Source organism: Mastomys coucha, unplaced genomic scaffold, assembly GCF_008632895.1.
Source record: "Mastomys coucha isolate ucsf_1 unplaced genomic scaffold, UCSF_Mcou_1 pScaffold15, whole genome shotgun sequence".
NCBI lineage: Eukaryota > Metazoa > Chordata > Mammalia > Rodentia > Muridae > Mastomys > Mastomys coucha.
In genome coordinates, this window is record NW_022196897.1 from 111,909,749 (window position 1) to 111,931,929 (window position 22,181).

Sequence of the window (22,181 nt, forward strand, 5' to 3'; positions counted from 1 at the left end):
CAGTTTTCTTCAATGGAGATTGCCTGGGCATATCAACCACAGCCCAGGGCAGGCTCGATGCCCAGGAAGAGTTGGCCAACCCGCTAAGTCTGTTGGTTGTGAAATTTTTATTTCATTCTGGGTATTGGGGGGATAGGTATTTTGTCTTACTATCTTTGGGTTTTTTTTTAATTAATTTTTTTTTATTTTGGATCTTTTCTGGGAAAAGTTGTCTGAGTTGTTTGCTTGTTTTTGAAAAAACACAAAGTTTAATGGGTAGGGAGTTGAGATCTGAGAGGAATTAATGGAGGAGAAAATAGCAAAATAAAATTTATGAAAAAAAATAATTAAAAAAAGTTAGTTGAATGAATAAGAGAAATGTGATGGTGGACTGATTTAACATCCGTTTCACATTTCTACAAATAAAATCGTTCCCAGACTGTGAGTTCTCTGTCAGTGGGAATTACCTCCCTCCACTTCATGCAGTGGCCCAGAAGGCCAACAGACCACCTGCCCTAAACTGGAACGAAGCTAATTGCTGCTAAGCAAGCAACCTTTCAAAGACACGGGAGAATGTGTAAATCTCTCCTTTGCCAGGACTCAACAGAGAAGGAGCTTTGAAGGGTAGGCCACTCGGGAGAAGATCAGTTGGAAAAAAAAAAAAAAGCAGCTCTGTCAGCTCTCTTCAAAAGAGGTGGATTTTAGGAGCTGAGGAAATCTCCACATCCAGTACATGGCAATGGAGACCAAAGCCACCTAGATGGTTTCAAGGGAGGCAAGAATGCCCCCACCCCAACATAAATTCTCAGCCTGCATAGAATGGTTGCTTTCTCTTCCTTGTATTTGCCTCATTATAACACATTGTCCTTAGGAGGACAGGACGCGGAGGGGAAGCCAAAACATGTTACACTTGGTGCCGATCAAGGGAAAAACAGTGAGAAGAGACAGAAAACCTGGCCAATTCCAGCCCCACCTCCCAGTGGCCCTCACAGCCAGTTCTCAGTACCCCTGAAACAGAGACTACACACAAGGACTTCAGCTTCCATCTTTAGAGTGGTTAAATGCAAGCTCTACAGTGCATTTCTTGCTCTATACAGCCTCACTGGGGGTAAAACTGCATTTCTGTGTTCTGCCAATTTTAGAAAATATTTCTTCATGAGTTTATATGAAATGGAATCTAGCAAAAAAACAAAAAAACAAAACAAAACGAAACAAAAAACCCTAGTACATAGGAAACCTCCACCAAAGTTGTGGATCAGGTAAGTCAACAAGACTCCCAAAATAATATAAGCAGTTGCCAAGTTGGCAGAACTTGAAGACCCTATAGCTAGAATCAACACACACTTCAGAAACAAGGCTTGAAAGGATCAAGCTGAAATTGACCTTGAAGCCTTCTCTATGAGTATTAGCTCCCATAATATCTGAAGGTTTTATGTGAACTGTTAAAGGAGAAGAACACTCTATCGCCCTTCCCATCAGTAGAGTCAATGAGCCACAATGATAGCCAGCGTGGCAAGATCAAAGGATGCAAAATGGTGCTTAAATGATATCAGCATTTTCCATAGGTGAATTTTAGCTGGCAGAATGATATCAAAATGCCTCCAATGTCTGAGCATCCACCAGTTCTCGTTGGTGTAAAATATCATACTGCCTTCTAAATCCCTAGCTCTGTACCCACCAGGTAGCGTAGCTTTTAGAACACATCAAAGAAGTTTCTCTGTGCAGTGGGTGATGCTTAATACAGAAACTCACAAATGATCGAAATGTAGAGTGTCTGCGGCATCTACATCACACCCCATCTCCCTAAGGAACCACAGAGGAAGAAGGGACAGAACGAGCATAGGAGCCAGAGGTCACAGGGGACACAGGGAAAGGAAGATGCCAGTGAAAACCCAGTCTCCTTGGGACATGAGGCCCCACAGTCATGAACACACAGCACCTATGGTTGCCTGCATGAGACGTGTAAAGATGAAGCCAGTCACTGTCCCAGCCTGGATAGGAGAGGTGTTCATGACCCACCCACTGACTTGGCTGAGGGACTCTTGGTAGTTGATGGCTAGCTGTAGAGGAAAACTCAGTTTTCTTCAAGTCTGTGGGCCCCAGTAGGTTGACCACATACCAATGAATGGCCCTACATCTGTGAGTTTATGGGCAACACAAATTGGATTTGGCAAGTGATAAGTTTTTAAGACATGAATTTGGGAGGTGGAGAGGAAACAGACCTGGAAGGAGTTTGGATGAGGTAGGTGTACTATGACCGTGTGAGAGTTTTTTTTTAAAGAATAAAAATATATTTTAAAATATATAAATAAATAAATAAAATATATAAGGCTTACCTGTTATCCTACCAACACATTTCATAAAAAGCTAAAAAGATATGTAAGATGCAGTAATTAGTTACTCTATACATAAGAAAAATTCCAGCTACTCATTTATCTTTCTGTGGGTTGGATTCAAAGCTCATCAACATTCAATCACAGAATGGTTATACTGTCCTGACTCAGGCATAGAGGTATCAGGAAGACAGCCTGGAGAGTGGGAGCCATTCACAGAAGTAATAACAAGGGTGCCTTCTACTCACCTGTGCAGAGAAACCACAGAAGAAGGCAAACCAGAAATGCACAAGGGTGAACGCAAAGTTCTTGTAGAAGAAATAACATAAGAACTTGCACATTCTGTAATAGGACCACCTTCCATGAACAAGAAGCAGCCGCTGGAGATATCTAAACTGAGCCAATGCATAGTCACTGGCTAAGACTGCTTGCAGTCCTTCCTGGCCACTGATGCCAATGCCAATGTGGGCACCTAGGAGGGAAAAGTAGGCAGAAAAGGTTTCATCCCCAAACAGAATTGCAGCATCATTAAGAAACTTATTCCTCTTTTATGTCAGTCATTTTTTGTAACTGTATAGCTATAATAATTATTATAGTTTTTCACATATATCATGAACTAGTCACACAGTTAAGTATTGACCCTAGTTTTACCTAAGAGAAAACTGGGCTGGATCAAGGTTGGAAATTTGCGCTTTACACTTGTAAATAACAAAGATGGGATCAATCTAGCTGCTAGGAACTTTTACCTGCCCTTAGTGGTTTCTCCCTCTCGAACTGTAGAAGGCAAGCAATGTCATTTTCTAAACTAAGAAGTATGCAGGAGGTTTAACTGAAGAGAAATGTCTTAGAGGTACTAATAGTTGTATAAGTGCTGGGCCCAGAAAGTATAATTTATATAAGAATCATGGTAAAATTAAATTAATGTACATTTCTATTATATAGCATCCCATGCTGAAACAGGACTCCATATGTGCAGTGGGCCTCATTGAGAAAATACCCTCTTACTTTTAATCATGCTGACATCGTTGGCCCCATCACCAATGGCCAAAGTCACAGCATTCCTGTGCTTTTTTACCAACTCTACTACTTGGGCTTTCTGGAGCGGGGTGACTCTGCAGCAGACCACAGTCTTGCACACGCAGGCGAGCTCCAGAAGATCGTGCTCAACATCACTTTCTAGGGCATGGGCCTGTGTCGTCAAAACAAACAGAACACATGGCGATTGTAAGTTACAAAGCAAATATCATGGTTCTCAACTGACTTCATTTCAGAACCACTTCATTACTTGGTCAATTCAGGGTTACAGAAGCAGTAACAAGAATGAAGACATGAATATTGAGCTGTTGGTAAGTTTCAAGGGAATTTAACACAAAAATAAGAGACATGTCCTCAGTGTGCCTCCTTGACAGGTTACCATGCCATCTTGGCAAGATATCGATCTGATAGATATTGGGAAAGTTCTACCAGGAACTACTAAAATCAACGGAAGCAATGGCTAGAACCTGCTGATATCTCAACAGTTTCACAGGAACTGCCAGTCAATTCTGCCAACTGTGATTTCTAAGTGACACACTGCTAGTGTCCTTTGCACCGTTTTGTAGAATTAGTGTTTGTGAATGCCAATGCACAGGCAAGATGAAAAGGACATGAGCAGAAGCTATCCCCCCACCCCCCGCAAAAAAATGTGGTTGAAATCAGGGGCCTGAACAAGGAGGAGACAGGCAACCTATGCCTCAGGGTTCCCCAACCAATTTCTACCCTTGTTCCACATACCAAGAGCCTTTCTATACCCTAAGCAATTACTGAAAAGAGAATACAATTCTCTCCAATTAACTAGACAATTACCTCTCTAGAAACATCTCACATTGCACTCTATGTTAGACACATTCAAAGAAAACATGAACCTACTGTTGAGTAACAGATGTCTTAGAGCGAATCCTCAGCGAGCCACTCACAGCCCACTCCAGTTTGGCCCACGTATCTTCAGGGGCTATGTTCAGTAGCACGTTTAGGTCCTCTTGTAATTTCCATCAGGTTCCCTTTATACCTTTGTATTTGCTATCACTTTTTACTCAATAACATCCGTTCTGCCAGAAAGTCTCCTCTGTTTATTTTTAAACAAATAATTAAATGTGTCTATTTCTGTGCTCTAAAAGCATTGTATGAATTCCTCTTGTGTAGTATCTGTCATTCTAATATCAGAACTATACTGTGATCTTCCCAACAAGGACTATGCTGCATTAGTGCCTGAGTTCTCTGCCACTCTCTAGCACTGTGACCCAGCCAGTCTGTCTAAACAATGCTAACGGTATGAGCCAATGGATGGGTAAACGACTCCAAAACTGTGACTCTGGTGCAGAAAAATTTTATGTCGAAGCCTATATGTCTCAGAAAAACTGTGGACCATCATTCTCAAATATAGCACATGTTCTGAAAGGCAAGACATGTAACTGGCTCTCTGGCTCAGAATGGCCCCTTTTTTCTCTGCCGATTTTTCTTTATTATCAGCTAGTAAAATGTAGACTTGGGTTTTGATGAAGACAGGCCTGATTACATTCAGAAAAGCTTCAGAATTTGAGAAAACTGGAGCTATGGTTTTAAAAGGAAACAAACAATACCTGAGTGTACTAGCAAAAATACAGTCAATTCTCCATCTCATGTTTTCATGAGCACGGGGCTTTGAAGCAAATGGGGGCTCCTGGAGAACACCCAGCTTAGAGCTTTCTCTCAACAGAGAAAAAGACAGGGTACGTAATTATCACCGGAAAGCCCATGCCCTACAAAAACTGGCTTCAGCCCAACGGACTGTCAGCGCATAACACATAAGGAATCCTGTCCTACCAGCTAGCTGCCTGAACTGCCCAGGCTGCTCAACTCCAGATCTCAGCAGACAGACATAACTTTCAGTTGGTGTTCAACTGTGCAAGGGGAAAGTTCATGTCATCTGGACCAACTTTCAACTGAGCTGGCCTGCAGCTGAGCTCTGTAACTTTCCACGGTGTGGAAGCAGCCCTCTGCTGCGTCTGGGATCCAGCTGGATAGCGCTTAGAGCGCTAGGAGCTAACAGGCGGACAGTCACAAGGGGGAATCTAATAGACTCGGATCCAACTTCTTTTGTCCACTACGAAGCTGTCTTCAAGAACAAACACTCATTTTCCAAACTCCAAAGTGAAAACTGAGCATCAAAGCCAACGAAAGATGTGAGATTAAGTTCTTTGTACGTATAAACGATAATTTCACGAGACTGCAGTCAGGGCTTTTGTATTCTAATTAGAGACTCGGGAGGAGCGGTTGGAGTTTTGTTCGGGACTTGGAACCTGAACTGTGTTAGAAGTACAATGCAAGTTTATTCTATTATGACAAGAACCAGATTTCCTAATCAAATCAAATTGTTTGGCTTTGCTGCAGAATGTTGCTATTTAGAAAAACCACCAGAGGTATCTTAATGGCAATAATTTGGCATGGTAATTCTGTGAAGGTCAGGTTATGACTCGCAAATCACAAACATTAGCAAGAGCAGTAACTGAAAAGCTAAGCTGTGTAACCCCCATCCCCTTCCAAAGGCATTTAAACTATCCTGCGAAGTTTAAGCAAAATTCATAGATTCCCTGGGAATTGTTTCCCCAGAACCTCACATCCAGTGAGATCCTTCAAACAGCAATGTCTGAAAGGCACACTGGAAGTCTTTCCTTTTGTAAACAGGAAATCCTGTGCACGCCCAACCTCTTGTAGTGACATTTGGTTGAAAAACACAAAGGGGACTCTCATTATGGCAGCACAAAAGAGATGATTACTGGAGTGAAGAAAAAGAGAAGAAAGGCCTCGGGCAAACTCACCAAACTGTGGCCATTTATGACTAAGGCATATTCTCCTGTCACAGCCTCTCCTGCACCCACATCCAACTCCAACCGCTGCTTGTTTTCATAAACTGCATGTCCATTGGAAAAACTCGTGTTTTGCCCAAGCAAATTTTCCTTTGCTTTCCTTAAAGAATAAGAGAGTTAAAAAGGCATAACAAAGCACGCAGAGCTTATCTATAACGGAACCAAGAGGCAGGCCTAGAAGTGAACTCATGCCACCACTACTAAAGAGTAAGGCCCAGGTATTAGGTCTATCAAGCAAACTGATGGACATCGGGAGTGGGGTGGGGCATGAAAGAAATAGGCAGGGAAGCATAGAGAAAACAGAATCGTCTCAAGCATTTTAAACCACCTAAAAACTGGTTTTAACTAAGGAATCTTGATAGCTTTGGTGTATAAAGGCTGAAGAGCCACTCTCTGGAAAACGATGTTGTTCAATATGCTAAACAAAAACTAAAGGTGGTGAATGAAACCTCATTACACAGTGTTCTCCTCCTTCCCCCCTCTCTCCTTTTCTCCATTTGCCCCTCTCCCTTTCTTCTTGACATGCATGTGTGTGTGTGTGTGTGCATGTGTGTGTGTGTGTGTGCATGTGTGTGTGTGTGTGTGTGTATGTGTGTGTATGTGTGTGTGCGCGCGTGCGGGCGTTGATCATTACATAACCTGGCTGAAAACAATAGTCCACTTATAAACACATTTTTTTTATCTTTGAAAGAGACACATGATGCCATTTATTATTATAAAATAATAGAATATTTTAAGTTAAAAAAAATCCCCATCAGTTTAAATAACAATGATCTTGTAAGAAACTACAAACTCCAAACATGGGGGTTTTTACAAATAGAAATTCCTCGCAATGCTCGAGACCTAATCAGTAGCTTATATGATGACGTAACCCCATCAGAAGTGGCATCCTACTGTTCTCCTAAAAAAATGTGAAAATGTCTTTAAAGAAAGGTACATTCCCACCCAGAAGGCCTGTGGGTTATAAGTAACGAGTCTGTTGGCATGACCACAGTAGCTTCCATCATGGGAATACCAGCAGATGTCCCCTGCAGAAGGATGCCCAAGCCAGCCGCTGCACATGAGTATACCCCTACATGTATAGATGAATCCCAGAAGAAAACAGAAAGCGGAGAATCTGTTAGCAAATGTTTTGACTTATGGCAAAATGAACTGTCTCCCTGATGCCCCGCCCCGTGTGGAAAGCATTATTACTGTTGAAGCTCCTCTGATGGGAGAGAATGATCATATGAAAACAAGCATTTTGCCTTCAGATTTTGAATTATTTAAAATACAGTGATGCATATAAAAATGCATCACTAAGAGTTTATGTACGAACTACAAAAGCAGACCTAGAACCAAAAGCAGGCCACCTTGTTTCCTGGCTCAACACTGCCGTCTGCTGTCCAGGACCAAAATCGTGCCTGCACTTTTAAGAGCTTTGTCACTTGTCCTTGGTTCCAAGGATGATATCAGACAGTTAGCAGGCAGTTTGCAGAAACAAATAAAAGGATGTGTAAGGTTAGAGGGCTGTGTGAAGTGCACTGTGGGGAAGGAGACAGAGCAGGCACAAAGAAGGCTCCGATGTTCTCAGTAGATAAGCAACCCAAGGAACGCTCATCATGGTTATGAAAACTGGCAGTGCCATCTGATGAATGGGAGAAATGATACCAGACATGAGGGTGTCTCTGACGATGCTGCAGATCTCATAAACTGGGTTTTGAGAAGGCACTGAAGCAAAAAAAAAAAAAAAAAAAAAAAAAAAAAAAAAAAAAAAAAAAAAAAAAAAAAAAAAAAACAACTCTCCCAGGGTTTCCTGTTTGGTGAGGCTCCCATTTGCTCTGTAAATGACTCAACTTCTATTTCCCCCTTGGAAAATGAAAACATTCCAAGGGAGGGTGAAGTTCATGAACACACTGCCTGAAACCCTATTTATTTAGGAGTTTCCCCCAACAACATCTTCCTAGCATGTGACCTAAGCCCCTTTCCAGACAGAAAAGGGACAATTTTTATGCTCTGCTAAAATGGCTAATGCTCCCTCACCCAGGCCTTCACTCCCTGCCAGACTGCTCAAACCTGGGTGGGTGTTCATAGCTGTTCTTTCCCTTACTTCCTGGAACTCAGCTCCCTAAACACAAGCTGGTTCTTGCAAATGTAATTCATTAGGAGGGAAGAAAGCTACACATAGTAACTTTCCATGAAGATGGACTGTACAGTGCATAGGCATCAGACATACTACTGGAGCTCAGAATACAAACAGGTGCTAAAAGAATGGCTATGCCCCCTAGGCTTTGTACAATGCTGTAATACAGAACCACACAAAGGACTAAGTTGACTGGAGCATTCACAGCCATACCATCTGAAACACACTGAACCAGAGAGGGGCCTGTGCTCAGCCATGCATTCAACCTGCAAAGGAGAGAGGAGGTGGGAAGAAAAAGCCATTTTCTCAGTCCTTTCCTGGAACTCTAGATCCAGGAAGTAAAAAGATCTGTTAGGAAATAGATTTAAATTACGACTTTATGCTTAAAGGAAAATAATTTGGACTTTAGTAAAAGGCCAGTGCTTTGAGCTTGCTTGCTCCTTGGAAATGGGTCTTACTCTGACAGTTTAGCTATCTGACTTTTTAGCCACTTGATGAGTCCAGGGCAGATCCAGGATTTCAAATTCCTAGTTCTTGGTTACCAAAACAAATGGCTTTGCATATACAGCCAGCCACAGGCTATCTCTAGGTTGGAGTAAGATGTGCTGATGGAGGACAATAAAGGAGACAGCACCGCCCTTCCAAGAGTGAGGAAGGAAGAAAGGGGATGAACAGTTTAGTTCAAGCTTCCAGTTCACCATCCCTCACTGCCCCAAAGACTGTTAAAGACATCGATCCATTACCAGAAATTGGGGATCAACCCCCTGAAAACAGGCAACTGCGTGCAACAGTGTGCTCATCAGAAGTCAAAATGTAGTGTTCTAGAAGAAACTGGGCCTACTAAAACAGTTTACCCAGGAGAACAGAACTTGGGAATTCAAACCCGTTTGGTCAGTACTGTCATTTAAATACTCTATGATGTCATAGTCAGTGTTATGTTCTGCTCCATGAAAGGACTCCTGACTGGCCAATATCTTATAAACAGCCTACATCACACAGTTTTCAGTACCTGCCCAAGATCAAAAGGTACTAATCATTAAGGTATCAAAGGGTCATTAATATCAAAAGGTACTAATGATTAAAGATTTTACTGATTAGAGAGGGGGTATGGAGTCCCAATGTCTCAGTGTGGATACTTGGAGGCAGCGGGGTCACAGTTTAATGAATTTTTCTGAGAACAAAACATGTGACCAGTGCCTCAGAAATGAAACACTGGATGAATTTCCTTGTCTGATCAAACAAACCTCATTGTCTGTTTTCCTTGGAGCAGAAGATACATGTTCTGTTAAAATGATGTAATCCATGAAATAACCTCAGAAACTGGCAGGACTAAACTGTAGACCATGGGCATGTGGCTAACACAGGGCTGAACTGCATGTGGCTAACACAGGGCTGAACTGTAGACCATGAGCATGTGGTTAACATAGGGATGAAATGTAGACCTGTGGACATTTGGCCAACACAGGGATGAAATGTAGACCTGAGGGCATGCTGCTAACACTAAAGCATCAATGGGAACCAACTCAATCGGGATTCCACATGTCCAAAATGGCTAACAACCCAGAGCAAGCTATGTGCACGCTGCACGGCATGAAAATTACCCATCCATGTTGACAACATCTAAACACATTTGACGATTTGACGGGTTTAACTACAAGCATGTAAGTATGGTTCATCCAATGACTAGTCCCTCAGATCCTGCTCTTTCAACACACTTTTTTTTCCACATGAACTCAAAAACATAACAAAAGAACATGAAAGGGCACAGATTTATGATCTTAATCCCCAAGGCTATGGGCTTAGATATAAATCACCAAGACTGGGAATGCAGTGGGGACCTCCAAACAACAGCTCTCCTTAGGAACGCTTTCCCCTCAATGTTCATAGAAAGCATATTCATTCTGGAAAGGTCTTCATTCTGCCAGAAGAATTTTCTATCACACATTACTTCTGTGGTACACGCAAAGCATTATGGTACCTCCAAGTCTGGGTTAAAATAAGCATTGCCAGCCAGTCGGCTGAGCAAGGTAGCCTCACGGAATGTGAGATGCTACATCTGGATGTAAATAGTTTCCTTTGAATAGTTCTCTTCTCATTAAAATAAAACATGTTTGTAGTTTTTTATCCATTGTAAAACTGCATGAATACTACTACTCAGTAATAATGTAACCAAAAAGAAAAAAAGAAGCTGATTGCCTAATTCTATTACTTAGAAAGAACCATGGCATATATTTTCCAGGGCTTGAAAGGTGGTCAGGAGGATACATGTATAGTGCTCTGTGAGTGTGTGTGTGTGTGTGTGTGTGTGTGTGTGTGTGTGTGCATGTGCGTGTTGGCAAAATATATCATTCTTGCATATTTTACAATCTCATTTTTAATTAAATATGTCATCCACCATCTAAAGTTAATAAAAACAAAATCACTTTTATTGACTTTTGTATTTCCTTGCTTGGCAATATCATAGTATTTAACAAAATTCTTCCTGACTGGGTATATGAGCTATTTCTAATTATCTATTATCATACCTAATGCAGGAATCAAGATTTCCTCAGCTACATATTCATGCATTTGTTCATTTATTTCTCTAGAAGAAATTCCTAGAACAGGTGTCCGGGTAAAAACATGCATATTTATTTCCCCTTTTGGAGAATTCTAACATTTGAATGTCCCAACAACAGTCCATAAATAACGCACATTTTCCTACATTTCTTCTATAAAATGACATCAGGCCAGCCCACTATAGCTGGATGAGATCTTGAAGCATGAGCTCAGCTATTCCTACTCCAGAGGTTCCTATGAACTCAAGGGTCATCTCTTTACTCAGAGACATGCCTTTCCTGGGAAGGGAACCAGACAGAACGGAGAAGTTAAGTTTTTGGTTTGGAACTCCAAATTAGACTCTTGAAAAGCATAGCATATCACTCTAAATCCTGGCAATTGGGGGATTCTACTAGTGAGTATTTTAAGAGGAAACAATAAAGTTTCTTCAAGCCTCAAAGGATGAGTTGTCTTAGGGAGCAGAGTAGGAAAAAAAGCTCCTTGGAAAATGAGTGTCTAACGATGACCTTGGCCATGGCCGTGAGGGGGCGTCTCTACTGATGGTTAAACGAGGTCCCATTCCCATTCACGGTGCGTGGCCTATGCGTGAAAGCTCGCTGAGGGTGAGCCAGGGAGCAAGGCAGGAAACAGCATTCTTCCCTGGCTTCCTCACAGAACCCTGCTTTCAGACTTCTCCCTTGAGTTCCTGCCCTGACTTTCCCCACTGATGGACTGTATTCTGGAAGTGTATTATGAAGTAAAACCCTTCCCTCCTCAAGTTGTTTTTGGAGAAATCTGCCTTCAGTGAAATATAACTTCTTTGAAGGCATTATTTGCTGCTTCAAACATGGCCTAACACAAAACGAACAAGGTCCCGTGCTTAGCCACAGCCAACACTGCCTGCTGCCTCTATCCCTGGACATCCACACTGATGCTGCCTGCACCTCTGGATATTCACACTGATGCTGCCTCTATCCCTGGACATTCACACTGATGCTGCCTGCACCTCTGGACATTCACACTGATGCTGCCTGCACCTCTGGATATTCACACTGATGCTAATGTCTTCTTTAGGAGGTTTTTGTTGCCTGTTTGTAATTTCTAGACTCCCAAAAGTACTGGGAAAATCACCATTAACCACTGCTATGGATTAGTTTTTAGTTTTTGTTTTCTCTTAACCTCTGGACAAATTCAATGCATATGCCCTAAGTTTTGTTGTTTTAAAAAGGGATCTCATGATTCATTTTCCCTAAAATAAGTACAGACATTTAAAAACTGTGTGCCTAGCAATAAAGCCTGAGAATGTTACATTTGAAGTTTCATATTTATTTGTATAGGTTAATTGCGGGGGGGAAAGTTGTTTAAATTTTAATAATTAAAATTTAAATGAACTGTACCAGGAAATAAAGAAAAAACCTTTTGATTTATTGGTTTTATAATCTGTATTTCAAGAATTGTATATACGCACATGTATATGAAGAACATAAATGACAATTTCCCTTTAAAAATAATATTTTAATTAAGTATCAAAGTATTACTATTTCCCCCAAAGGTCCCAAGGATTCTATCATAAAAGTGACACAAAATTTATCTGAAAGTCATTATCTCCAATAAAAACATGGTCAGTGTGCTATTAATAAATACGTAATAACCTTTTTAAAAACTATACAAATAATTAAAATATATATCAGTAATAATGATTGAAGTTTCCCATTTTTTACGTGACAAAGACGTACATGTTCTCCTGTCAGAGGGTCTCACTAGCACATGAGAACCCTTTTCTGCTCAGGATAAGGTAGAAACAGTGGCAGAATCTATCTACATATATAAATTGGTTAAATGCCAGCTAAGACTTCCTTCCCTGTCCACCATGCTTTGATCAGAGAAGCTGAAGAAGCAACAAGCAAAGCTGCTACAAGCCGACCTTTTTCAATTTTAGAGGAAAATAATTATGTAGATTTTTAGTGTTTTTTTTTCAAATTAAGTAACAGAAAATAATATAATAAATGGATAGATAATTAAGACTATTAGTTCTCCAAATGGAAGCCTGCACTCTTGCATTTTCTGGCAGTAGATGGCAGTTGTACAAACAGCCAAGCATGCCACTTCTCATAAGGAGCGCTCAGCAGGCTGGACTGAGCGCTTACTCTTCTGACCTCCTATGCTATCCCCTACAAGCCGAGTTTTCAAAAGTTATCTTATCACAAACTGTGGTGCCTATTAAATACTAATTCCAGTACTCCATACCCCAGAGACCTGACTCGGAGATGGAAGGAAGCCAGGAAATGGGTGTTTTTAAAGCATACATTCTGTGATGACACCATTCATCGTCACTTAATATCTTTCACATTTTTGCCAAGGAACGTTTTAAAGAACAACATACATGACTTGAGATTCTTCCCTGAAAACACCTGGAAATCTTGGAGGCCCAAAGGCAATGCCTCGTTGCCAAAATCAACCTTATGTGAGGATTGTAAATGAGACCTAAGGAGGTGTACAGATACACCTACGCTGACAGGACTGACGGAAATGCCTGATGGCCTTGCCCCCTTCCCAGACCTGCTTTCTCCCTTCCCTTCAACACGCACCTGAGTTCTTCTCGCACTTCCCCAGCCGTGTTCCCCGTTATCACAAACAGAGCATCCATGGCATCTGTCAGCACATTGCAGGCATAACCGATATTGATGGCAGTTTCTGGTACAAACAAAGATTACCTTGGTTAATGTGTTACCTTCTCCACAAAGTTTTGGAGCTGTGGCTGTGTTTCCCCAGAGCCTATCAGCTCCATAGATGTCAGTGAACACACAAAGCATCATATGATGCAGTTGACTAGGAGAAAAGCCCAAGACCTGAGACCCATAACCAAATTAGCCATTCACTGAGCCCTGGGAGAAGTAGGCACATCTATGAATCCATGGCATCTCATTTGGTTTCCACCTTTAATCCCAAACCAACAGTCATTTAGATACCCTAAGGTCCTGTGGTAGAATGAAGAGAAAATATAAAACAAACCATTTACCAGAAACCTCAATTAACTTCATTAGAGTGCCAAAATACTAAACTTGGCTAATATTCAAATCCAATATGATAGACTAATAATTCAAGTCAAATGCGTGAAACCTTTCATAGTTTTCCCATTTAATAAATAAAATTGGAATTTAATAATCAGTTCAAGAACCACCCAGAACTGTTCTTCCAGCGACCTAGAGAATTATATCATACTCAGCAATTTCTGCTTTAATTTTATAGTCATTTGATTCTAACAATATGGAATCGTGAAACACTAGTTAGTTCTACAGAACTGTTGATCTTTTCCTAAATCAAAACAAATAATGAAATCCCAGTCTATCTTTTGTATAAAGCAAAGAAACCAGATAAATAATGGTAAGTTCATAGGTACTTGTAATTGAATAGCTGAACCCACAATACATGTCAGCTGCAGTAAGTCTTGTGTAGTAAGTATCCACTGAGTACCGCAGGCTTCAACTTTCTGCTCTTCAATTTGTAATTAATAATTTAGGTAGAAAAACAGAAGTGGTAGGTAAGCCTGGTGGCCCAGGCAGGGAGGCTCCAAAGTTCAAGGCATGCCTCTGTGGAGGGTTTGAGGCCAGCCTGGGCAATTTAGTGAGACTCTGTCTCAAAACAAAAGATAAGGAAGGATGGGATATGCAACCAAGTGGTTACTTGGCGTGTGTGAGACCCTAGGTTAAATCAATAAAACTACAGAGTGACAGGCAGACAGGCAGACGATGGGAATATATGCATATATATGTGTGTGTGTGTGTGTGTGTGTGTGTGTGTGTGTGTACATATATATGTGTGTGTGTATATATGTACATAGTATATATATGTATATATACACATATATATAGGTTCACAGAAAATTGATTTACCTCATCTGCAAACCTCTAAATGCTGTACATGGTACCTAACAAAGTGAATACAGTCTTTAAAGTACATGCTGGTTAGCTGAATATTTTCTGTTTCCTAATGACTGAGCATAGAATTTTAAGCTTTCATTATTAGCAACAGATTAAGAACTTATTGAACGAAGGTGCTCCAACATGTAATAAGGATACATGCTCCACTATGTTCATAGCAGCCTTATTTATAATAACCAGAATCTGGAAACAACCCAGATGTCCCTCAACAGAGGAATGGATACAGAATATGTGGTACATTTACACAATGGAGTACTACTCAGCTATTAAAAACAATAAATTTATGAAATTCTTAGAGAAATGGATGGATCTGCAGAATTTCATCCTGAGTGAGGTAACCCAATCACAAAAGAACACACTTGGTACGCATTCTCTGATAAGTGACTATTAGCCCAGAAGCTCAGAATACCCAAGATACAATCAAGAAACTCAGAAAGAAGGAAGACCAATATGTGGATATTTCGATCCTTCTTAGAAGGGGAAACAAAATACCCATGGAAGGAGTTACAGAGACAAAGTACAGAGCAGAGACCGAAGGAAGGACAATCCAGAGACTGCCGCACCTGGGAATCCTTCCCATATTCAATCACCAAACCCAGACACTATTGTGGATGCCAGCAAGTGCTGCCGACAGGAGACTGATATAGCTGTCTCCTGAGAGGCTCTGACAGTACCCGACTAGTACAGAAGTAGAGGTTCACAGCCATCCATTGGACTGAGCACAGGGTCCCCAATGAAGGAGCTAGAGAAAGGACCCAAGGAACTGAAGAGGTTTATGGCTCCTTAGAAAGAACAACAATATGATCTAACTAGTACCCTCAGAGCTCCCAGGGACTAAACCACCAACCAAAGAGTACACATGGTGGGACTCATGGCTCCAGCTGAATATGTAGAAGAAGATGGCCTAGTCGGTCATCAATGGAAGGAGAGGCCCTTGGTTCTGTGACGGTTCTATGCCCCAGGGGAATGCCAGGGTCAGGAAGCAGAAGAGGGCAGGTTGGTGAGCGGGGGGGAGGGGAAACCAAGAAAGGGGATATCATTCGAAGTGTAAATAAAGAAAATATCTAATAATAAAAAAAGAACTTATTAAACTATTTTTTCTTTCTTAAGGAAAAAATACTCATTTAGTGTCTGGTCATTCATAAAAGAGGTTCAGTTCTCACAGGCAATCCTAGAATTCAGGCAAGTGCATTGGTACAGCTATGGTAGTTTTTCAAATACAATAACATGTCCATAAGCGGCTGCGAAGCAGCTGGTGCACTTAGCCTCTTGGAAACTAAAGGTGAGTCCAAAGCCAGACCCTTGCTTCAGCACTGATAGGACAATGCTCCTATAAAAACCACATAGAGTAGTTTTCTTTTTAGGGGTGGCAACCGGATGAAACTCTGCTGACCAAAGAATATACTATGTAAGGTATATTTTTTTAGTTGTTTTTTGTTTTGCATTTTTTGTTAAATTATTTTATTTATTATTTTTCTTAGTTTTTACATTTAAATTTTTGTTAGTTTTTAAATAGTAAGTTCATATTTTTTAAAAGCTTTCTTTTTACATTTCAACTTTTCCTAAATAGAGGACTGGAAAAATGATGAGTTGCTTTAAGTTCTTGACCAACGTTTTTTTCAAAGAATTAATTCCCCCTCTGCAAACATCACTGTCACCTATCTCCAAATTACCTTGTTTGTCTCCTGTTAGAATCCAGATCTTAATATTGGCTAGTGATAGACTTGTAACTGTTTCAATAACACCTTCTTGTAATTTATCTTCTACAGCGGTGGCACCTAATAGCTTCATTGGAGAGTAAAGAATAATTTACATTAATACACAAAAGGCACACATGTAACATCTGTAGTTTTAGTCAGAGTTCAAAGGTCAAGGAACAGGAGATGAAGGCAGCTTATAAAATGCTGATATGCTAACCACCCTATTGTATACATAAACTAATCAATCAGGTAGGCACCCAAAAGGAAGTTCCTAAGTCAAGCCAACCTAATAACAGAGGCCCAAGGAGGTAGCGTTTACATGTGGGAGATCATATGTTCAGATGCCATGTTTGCAAAGATGGGCAGAAGCTCCTTCTCTAATGATTTAAGAAGTCTCTAGTCACTTCTCCACTTTCAGCCTCAAAGGAGAGGTCCAACGGACAGCCCTCAACTTGTAGCCAAAGAACTCAGCAACAAAAGGTGGTGTCATTCATGCATTAACAGGCCAGACAGTGGTGGTGCATGCCTTTAATCCCAGCACTTGGTAGGCAAAGGCAGGCGGTTCAAGACCAGCCTGATCTACATAGAATTCCAGGACAACCAAAGCTGTTCCACAGAGAAACCCTGTCTCAACAAACAAACAAACATAGGCCAGCAGATGCTCTAATAAAACATGAAGACTGTTCAGTTTTCACCCTAATGATAAGACCTGCTTCCTACTACTCTTAGCTACCAACGTTCTTGGTTACTGAGAAGAATCATTTCTAAAACAGACCCCACTCTGAGTTGTCATCAGAGTCTCCTGGTCTGGAATAGTTCAGAGCCATAATTTTGCTCTCTATATCAACTCCCTCTCTCAATTTCTGCTCTAAAAATGTGCATCAGAAAGCAGAGAGAAGAGATGAATATGTTGTATCAAAGATAAACTGGGAGTTGGTAAATAAAGAGTCCACAATCCTTTACTTTAGGAGGACTTCCATTGTATAAGTTACTGCTAACAAAACCAGTCCTCTCTATTTGCTGGGGCCACACATAGTAAGCTGAAAACCAGCATAGAAAGCATGACCCACCACTGAAAGAGAATCATGTGCTATGTGAAAGATGATTTAGCAAACGACTTAAAAAAGCAGAAAGCATCACACTTCCAAACTTATACCATCAAATCCCTTTCAATTTCTTCATACAGCCCAGATATCCGTTCATCTCTCTCAGCGGTGGCAGAATCTGCATCTTCAAGCATCTTCTGCCACATTTTAAAGTACTTGTCATCAAGCTCTCGATAAGCAATTGCCAAGGTTCGGAGGCCTTCCCCTGCAAATTCCTGTGAGAGAAGATGTGATCTTAGGGACAGGTAGACACCAATAAGCACAGTGAAAGTCCCCACAACACGGTGACCCTTCCATTCACACTTTTCATCCCAAGAGCACCACATAGCTGTCCCGGCTCTAACTCCATACTTCCTCAGACATGGAAAAGAATAGTTGTGGTTTATGTTAAGTCTATGAAGTTTGACCTGCAGGACACTAGCTTTCCCTCTAAAAGCAGCCCAAAATGCCTGCTGAAGTGTCCTAATTGGGAAGAGAGGTGGTGTTGAAAGCAACCGTATCTGTCCAGTTGGAAGCAAGTGTTCTCTGCCTGTAGGAGGTGTTCCTGTCCCAGTGATGAAGACAGGTCCTTGGAGAAGTCACAGCTCTCCACACAAAAAGAGGAAGCTCTTTTGTGAACAAGCAGGCTCTCTCTCCAAGCCTTTTCACACACACCCAATAGTTATGTATCCTTGTTGAAAATTTAATGAGTCCGACTTTTGCATATACTTGAAAACTTCCACCATGCAAGCTAAAAGCAATAACTGATGAATAAGTAGGTGCTAAATAGTTGAGTAAGAGAAGTCTGGTCTGCTCCTTGTGGTTATGATAATCACCTTTAAAGGAAATGGAAGAGAAAGGGATAAAAGGTACTACAAGCGTCAGTTTTCAGGGCTGACTTTGGTCCTCAACTCTAGACTCTGTGAAATGTTTTTCTTTTTTAATTAAAGTTTCATCTTCAATAGTAGAAAGTTGTTTGAAATCTTGAAGACACCATCATCAAACCAAACCAGCTCAAGCATTCATTATTTATTAGAAATTATATTTTATGGAGCTAGTTTTTAATAAGTAATCAAGTATTAGGAGGCCATACTTTTCCTAAGTTAGAATAAATTGTCAACTTGCACAGCCTAGACTCATCTAAGAGGAAACACTCGGCTGAAGAATTGCCTGGATCACACTGGCCTTTAGATGTATCTATAGGAGGTTGTCTTGATTATTAACTGAGGCAGGAGGCAGGGCCCTCTCTAGGCAGGTGGTTCTGGGCTGTGTAAGAAAGCATGAGCCTGTGAGTGAGTGAGCCAGAGAGGGATCCAGCAAGCAGTGGTTGAGGTTCTTGCCTTGAATTCCTGCCCTGTCATCTCCAGTGATATACTGAGCCCCAGAAATATAAGCCAAATAAACTAGAAGACTTGGTAAGCAGACAATCTCATATGACACTTCTGGTACTTTATCCTTCTAAGAGAGTTGATGGGTAGGGTATTAGTGGATGCTATGTGTCTCACACAGCCACATTAGCTAGAAACACAAGTAGATTGAGTTTGGGGGTAATGTTGAAATCCTCACATGTCACTTCTACCTCCACACTACAAGTAAAACAGTTTAACAGCTATCCTCTGCTCCTTCCAGCACGGCTGGTCATTAAGCATGATCTCTCTATTGTTCTGATGTATGGTGCAGATACAGGTTTGTGATCAGACAATGTGCTAAATCTTAAAGTGCCCTAATTAGTAAAGAGAAAAGGCAGTGCCTAGTACAAAGATGTGCTTTAGCCCACAAAGACCACCAGGAGCATTAACTAAATTGATCACCAGGCAGTTGGTAGTAGTTGGGACACTGCATTCACATGTACAAGCCCCCCCCCCCACTGTATCCGCTTCTGGTCTGGAAATCTAGTTACTGCCTTTAAACTATTTTTTGTCTTCTCAAGTCACACAGATGCATCTTTGCCTTTACCACGAAACCCCACTGGACATTGCCACTGATTCCCTCTCTGCTCTGTATAATGGAGAATGAACTCTAAGAGGACACTAGAAAAGGGGACAGATGACTTAAGTCATCTAATTAGTCATGAAACACACATTTAATCCAAAATGGTCATTTGAACAAGGCCTTTTCCTATCATAAAACGATCCAAAATCAGTAATTAAATACAAATTTTAAAGTGTAGAATCTAGAAGCCAAAGGAATACGAATGCAGAAAAGAGCAGAACCTATTGATCTCTCCTAAAAACAATGCTGCTTCTGACCCTCCCCCAAAAGAAACTACCAAATTAAACTTTAATATGAAAGGAAACTAGTATCTTGGTATTTGAGCAATGACAAAAATCATATAGTTATTACTCCAATATTGCTTTAATAACAAAAAAAAGCTAAAAGACAGTTTCTGTCTCTGGAAAACATTAAGAGAAAAATCAAGAATGCTCTATTAAAAATGAAAAATAGCTATGTTTGTAGCAATTATTACTAAACCATCACTTTTAAACTTAAAGTCAGCAGAGCATTTACATTTTATGTTTTTAGGGGACTTGAGGGGATGTTTTATAGTGAAAGCAACATCCAACAAAGAATCTTAAACCATTCCTTACAACATTCACAGGGGTCAACCAGAACCCCAAATGAATTATTAACATGACACTAAGATACCAGGTTCAAATCCAATATGTCCCTATTATTTCAAAGTCCCTTGCCCTTGAGAGAAGAATAAAGGAACTCCCTTCAGAAGGTTACTGAAAAAAAAAATTAGACGAGTCTTAGAATGTGTGAGTTGAGCATCTAGAGCACATAAGGAATGTAGCCTGAATGAAAGAAGTCTTAAAGAGAAAGCTGGCTCCAGAGACCATTTCTTCTTCCTTCACCATTGAAACACAGCCATAAAATAGGAGCCCAGAGGGACCCTGAGCTCCCCCTACCATGTGGCTCTCTCTGCCTTGATAACCCGCTTATACTAAAACTCTGATTGCTAGCTTTTTCCAGATCATCGCCCATCACAGACTGCCCTGTGTGGAATGGCTCCCCAGTGGATTTGCATTTCTGAAGTCAGCTCCTTTGCTGATATTTGTTAGCAAGTCCTAAGCATTGGGATGTAAAAGGGGCTCCTGTGCTGAACTGACGTGAGGCACTTACACTGAGATGGTCTGATGTTAAGGACTGCAGGTCTTCATTGGAAGGGTGGAGTTTTTCAAACAAAATAGTATCTGCTCCTTTGGAATAAAGTTTTATCTGTCCTTCTGGGTTTCGAACTGAAAAGTAACAGAGTTTGGGAAAATAGATTATATCATTGAAATCTGTGAAAACTAGCCCATCTGGAAATAGACATAAGGTTTTTGTCAAGACCAAAACATTCAGGGTCTTTGGCTAGACAATCACTACCTAAGTCAGTTGGCTTTATTCTTGTTCAATTAATTAAAAAATATTCCTTCTACTGGAAGTTTTTGATTTCTCAAACTCAGAAACAAGTATCTTTAGTCTGATGTACATGGCCTAGCAAGCTCCCCTTGCCTACTATTGCAAAATAGCTGAAAGGCTTAAATTAAGCCATATATATGTATTAAAGAGAATTAAGAGCTTTTGTGGAAAGTTCTTGGGGTGGAATTCAAGACCTTCTGTTCAAATATATCACAGTTATACCAACCTGTCTCCTCCTGGAAATCTAGCCACTCAGGCTCGTACCATCTCGGGGTCTTGATGGAGATCATTTTCTCTGCCATTTGTAGAATTAAAAGGCAGCAAAAATCACAGAGAATCAAACAGAATCAAGCAGTGAAGAAAGATTTTCATTAGGTGGAAGAACAGAGAGAGAGATGGGGGAAGAGCGAGAAGGAGAGAGAGAGAGAGAGACAGAGACAGAGACAGAGACAGAGAGAGACAGAGAGAGACAGAGAGAGACAGAGAGAGACAGAGACAGAGACAGACAGAGACAGAGACAGAGACAGAGAGAGACAGAGACAGAACAAAGCAAAGGACTCCAGAGTACAAAATTCACTGTCTCCTCTAGGGCTAGAGGTTTTAAGCATCGTTGAGAGTTCTTCCTCTCCAAACTTAGGGCAAGTCAGTCTGAAGAAAGACAAGGCCCGTGTTTGGTGAACCTGTCCTAATCCTTGCTTTGTGGTCCAACAGAAGAGGAGTCCTATTGGTGGAGATAGAGTGAGGCCTTTGTTTTAAACTACAGGCTTTCGTCTCAGGAAAGAAGGGTGAGAGAAAAGCTGCCATCTTTAGAACTTAGTCGTGGCCCATCTCCCTGCCTGTCTGCCTATCAGGGCTCTGACTAACTCCTAGTTCCTCAGGTTGGTGCTCTGGTGTTTGCTTACCTCCTTTGCTGCTTGGAAAAGCTCATTTGTTTTAGTGATTTGCTCCTGGGTCAACCATAGCTACAAACAAAGCTCACAGAGTTGAAAGAAAGACCATTCTGCCCTTCTCCCACTGGAAGTCTGCTATTGGTAGGGATGGTTTCCCCTGTTCTTCAGGTTTGAGAATGGCAGCCCGCACCAGACTACCTGCACTACTAATCTCACCTGCAAATCCTATCAACTCTTACTTTCAAGTTGGCCCAACTTTGAAGACTTGGTTTTACATTTGACACATAGTAGGCACTTAATA

General features: G+C 41.0%; 1 protein-coding gene across 4 annotated transcripts in view; it reads right to left on the minus strand.

The window, feature by feature from the left end:
* Positions 1 to 22,181, minus strand: part of Atp8b4 (ATPase phospholipid transporting 8B4 (putative)) — a 167,096-nt gene that overhangs the window by 26,122 nt on the left and 118,793 nt on the right. For all 4 annotated transcript variants that reach the window (XM_031371777.1, XM_031371776.1, XM_031371778.1 and 1 more), the window contains exons 17-23: positions 20,709 to 20,824; positions 17,654 to 17,818; positions 16,471 to 16,582; positions 13,445 to 13,550; positions 6,149 to 6,296; positions 3,318 to 3,501; positions 2,561 to 2,784 (exon numbers count right to left, since the gene is read on the minus strand). In XM_031371777.1, the coding sequence (XP_031227637.1) occupies positions 2,561 to 2,784; positions 3,318 to 3,501; positions 6,149 to 6,296; positions 13,445 to 13,550; positions 16,471 to 16,582; positions 17,654 to 17,818; positions 20,709 to 20,824 (1,055 nt within the window). The remainder of the gene's footprint in view (positions 1 to 2,560; positions 2,785 to 3,317; positions 3,502 to 6,148; positions 6,297 to 13,444; positions 13,551 to 16,470; positions 16,583 to 17,653; positions 17,819 to 20,708; positions 20,825 to 22,181) is intronic.